The sequence below is a fragment of the Etheostoma cragini genome, unplaced genomic scaffold (assembly GCF_013103735.1).
Source record: "Etheostoma cragini isolate CJK2018 unplaced genomic scaffold, CSU_Ecrag_1.0 ScbMSFa_4164, whole genome shotgun sequence".
NCBI lineage: Eukaryota > Metazoa > Chordata > Actinopteri > Perciformes > Percidae > Etheostoma > Etheostoma cragini.
The window spans coordinates 1-1,477 of NW_023268508.1; the positions used below are offsets into that span (position 1 = coordinate 1).

General features: G+C 52.7%; 1 protein-coding gene across 1 annotated transcript; it reads right to left on the reverse strand.

The window, feature by feature from the left end:
• Positions 1-80: 80 nt before the first annotated feature.
• Positions 81-1,170, reverse strand: LOC117941075 (kalirin-like; the record flags this gene model as incomplete). The annotated part of the gene is made up of 3 exons (XM_034866173.1): positions 81-273; positions 903-1,017; positions 1,096-1,170. Coding segments are annotated over 3 exons (383 nt in total), but the record flags the coding sequence as incomplete, so codon positions are not given.
• Between the last annotated feature and the right edge of the window lie 307 nt (positions 1,171-1,477).

The following is a 1,477-nucleotide window of genomic DNA, read 5'->3' on the forward strand; positions in this document are numbered from 1 at the left end:
GTGTGTGTCTCTGAGAGTGTGTGTGTCTCTGAGAGTGTGTGTGTGTGTGTGTGTGTGTGTGTGTGTGTGTGTGTGTGGACCTCAAAGCTGAGCTTGGCGCTCCCCAGGTTGGTGCGGTGCTTCTGCCAGAAGGTCTCCGGTTTGATGAGCAGCGCCGTGTGGATCCTGGAGGAGAAGGACTCCTGCAGGGTCCTCAGGACCGGCTTCACGCTGTCCCACTTACTGCCCCGCATGTCCACCACCACGGTGAAGCCCCGCGCACGCACGTCCTCACTGGGGGGGGAGACAGGGGGACAGACAGGGGGACAGACAGGGTTCAAAATCTTTGACACCATGACGTTTTTTCCCTTTTACCAAAAAGAAATTACAGCCTTAAACTTTACAAATCATTCATCATCTGTCTGTCTCAGAGGGAGAGACAGACAGGGAGACAGACAGGGAGACAGACAGGTACACAGACAGGTACACAGACAGGGAGACAGACAGGGAGACAGACAGGGAGACAGACAGGGAGACAGACTGGGAGACAGACAGGTACACAGACAGAGAGACAGACAGGGAGACAGAGAGACAGACAGACAGGAAGACAGACAGACAGACAGACAGGCAGAGAGACAGACAGACAGAGAGACAGACAGACAGGGAGACAGACAGGAAGACAGACAGAGAGACAGACAGACAGACAGAGAGACAGACAGACAGGGAGACAGACTGGGAGACAGACAGGTACACAGACAGAGAGAAAGACAGGGAGACAGAGAGACAGACAGACAGGAAGACAGACAGACAGACAGACAGGCAGAGAGACAGACAGACAGGGAGACAGACAGGAAGACAGACAGAGAGACAGACAGACAGACAGAGAGACAGACAGGGAGGGAGACAGACAGACAGGCAGTTACCTGGGTATGGTTGCTAGGTAAGTGACCAATCGGCTGAGGTCTTCCTGTTTTATTCGATCGTGATTGGTCCTGGCAGGGAAAGTGAGGATGGGTCCGCCGCGTTTGTCCCGCCCACCTGGAAGACAGAGCCAGTTAAACTGGGTCAGACCAGGGCCAAACTGGGCCAGATCTGAGCTAAATCTGAGCTGCTTACCTGACACAAAGGCCACTTTCTCCCGGAGCACGGTCAGGACGTCCACGGCCCGGACACACTCTGCTTTCCCCCCCGCTGAGGAACAGAAACACAGGAGGATCAGATCCATCCACAACACCTCAGTCAGAAACACAAGAGGAACAGAAACACAAGAGGAACATATCCATCCACAACACCTCAGTCAGAAACACAAGAGGAACAGAAACACAGGAGGAACATATCCATCCACAACACCTCAGTCAAAAACACAAGAGGAACATATCCATCCACAACACCTCAGTCAGAAACACAAGAGGAACAGAAACACAGGAGGAACATATCCATCCAGAACACCTCAGTCAGAAACACAAGAGGAACAGAAACACAGGAGGAACATATCCAT